Below are 2,191 nucleotides of genomic sequence, written 5' to 3' on the forward strand. Positions count from 1 at the left end.
CTGGGGGTACATGCGCAGGGACTCGCCCAGCGTGGCGCGGAGGTACGGCATGGCCTTGATGTCGTCCAGGGCTGTGTGTACGAGGGCGCATGCGTGTGATGGGGGGTTGGGGTTGGGGNCGAAGGTGTGTCTGTGTGTGTGTGTGAATGCCTCCTCCGTCCCCTAACCCCCTTACATGCTTCCAAGTCGGCGACTGTTTCGCCCTGGGGGTTCCCTCCCCGCTCCTCACCCCTCACCTCTCCTCACCCCACCCCTCCCCGCTCCTCACCCCTCACCCCTGTTACTCACTCGGCGTTCTGTCCCCCACCACCCCGTCCACCTCCCGCAGCACCCTCTCCAGCGCCGCGGGGGACTGCATCAGGCAGTACAGCGCCCAGGTGAGTACGGCAGCGGTGGTCTCATGGCCCGCTATCAGCATGGTCATCAGGTCGTCCCGCAGCTGCTTGTTGGTGACGTCCTCCCCGCGCATGTCCACCAGGAAGCGGAGGAGGGACGGGTCCCGGAGCTGACGAGGTGCGGGCGGGTGGAGAAGAGGTGCGGGAGGAGGAGGAGGGGACCAGGTGAGGGAGAGGAAAGAAGAGGCATAGTGGGATGAGGGTATGCATGTATGCATGCATGCATGTATGTATGTATGTATGTATGTATGTATGTATGTATGTATGTATGTATGTATGTATGTATGTATGTATGTATGTATGTATGTGTGTATGTGTGTATGTGTGTATGTATGCATGTATGCATGCATGTATGTATGTATATGTATGTACCTACTTGCCGCTAACTGCAAAACTGCCAACTGCACCTTAACAACCTAACAAACTACCCCTTCCTCCTAACCCTTTCAACCCTCCCCCGCACATACACTAGCACACCTCACAACACACGTACAGACCCACACACCTTGCTGTAGTCCCTGTTCTGCAGCGCCTCCGCATCCTCCTCCACTCGGGTCTCCTGGGCCTTACGGATCAGGTCATCCAGGCAGTCGTTGATGACACGAAGGTCGCGCCTAAGGGGGGAGGGGGGAAGGGGGAAAGGGGGGAAGGGGGAAAGGGGGGAAGGGAGGGAGGGGGATTTGGGGGAGGGGGGACATGTGCACACGTGATTGGTGCACACGCTCACGTACAAAATCCTACTTCAGTTCTCCCGACATAAGTCCCCGCCAAACATATACATACATACATACATACATACATACATACATACATACATACATACATACATACATACATACATACATACATACATACATACATGCAGACATACATGCAGACATACATACATGCACATGCACACACACGTCAATCGCACACCCCACCTGAACTTTGCCTGCCGCGGCACCAGCACGTCCGCCAGGGGAAGGTTCCAGTACGGCAGGTAGAATGTAGAGCGATGCTCGGCCTCCTTCAGGACGCCGTACACGGCCTGTACGACACAACAACCCGGCACGAAAACGAGGAACGGTTTGCTCCCCGCTGCTTCGCAGGAAAAAGGATGTGGGGGGGAGGGGAAAGGCCGCCCCGCCCCACACCCACCGCCCATGACCAGTTCTGTAATTTTAATTTCCCATCGCTCCCATCGTCCCCGTCCCCCCCTCCCAAAAAGTACCTTTTCCAGGTATCCGTATCTACGTCTGCTTCGTGGTGTCCCGTCCCCCCCACCCGGCCGGGCAGGGCCCCCCTGCCCGCCCGCTTCCCACTCCCCCCTCGTGTCCCTTCCTTTCGTTAGCTCTCTCAAAGCCCACCCACCCTTCAGCCGACTCAAGCTGGGCTCCCTATTTCCCTCTTCTTCTCCTCTCGCTTCTTCCCCCTTTTTCTTGGACTTTGCATATCATCCCATTCCTCGTTCCCACCCCCCGAAAACAACCCACCCTACCCCACCCCACCCAAACGCACACACACACACACACAAACACACACACAAGCGCGCGTCACCTTGATAACCGGCGACTCCGAGGTGATGGATCCGAAGTCGTAGTTGAACACCCCCAGCCCGATGATGTCCAGCCCCAGAGACAGGAACTCGGACTCCATATCCACAACTGCCGAACCCTGAACGACAACAAACAACAACAACAACGACAACAAACAACGTAGAGCCGCGCGGGCCCCCCCCTCCCCATGCGCTGTGTTTCGGCCCCCGGTCAGGGGGCTCCCCGACGTTGCTCTCGGTCCTTTATCGGGGCGAGAGC

At 57.5% G+C, this 2,191-nt stretch overlaps 1 protein-coding gene across 1 annotated transcript in view; it reads right to left on the reverse strand.

The window, feature by feature from the left end:
• Positions 1-2,191, reverse strand: part of VOLCADRAFT_65884 (uncharacterized protein) — a gene marked incomplete at both ends in the record, with an annotated part of 6,590 nt that overhangs the window by 2,039 nt on the left and 2,360 nt on the right. The window contains 5 exons of the mRNA XM_002955432.1: positions 168-224; positions 308-505; positions 901-1,009; positions 1,319-1,425; positions 1,935-2,041. Of these exons, the coding sequence (XP_002955478.1) occupies positions 168-224; positions 308-505; positions 901-1,009; positions 1,319-1,425; positions 1,935-2,041 (578 nt within the window). The remainder of the gene's footprint in view (positions 1-167; positions 225-307; positions 506-900; positions 1,010-1,318; positions 1,426-1,934; positions 2,042-2,191) is intronic.

Source organism: Volvox carteri (genome assembly GCF_000143455.1).
Source record: "Volvox carteri f. nagariensis unplaced genomic scaffold VOLCAscaffold_51, whole genome shotgun sequence".
NCBI lineage: Eukaryota > Viridiplantae > Chlorophyta > Chlorophyceae > Chlamydomonadales > Volvocaceae > Volvox > Volvox carteri.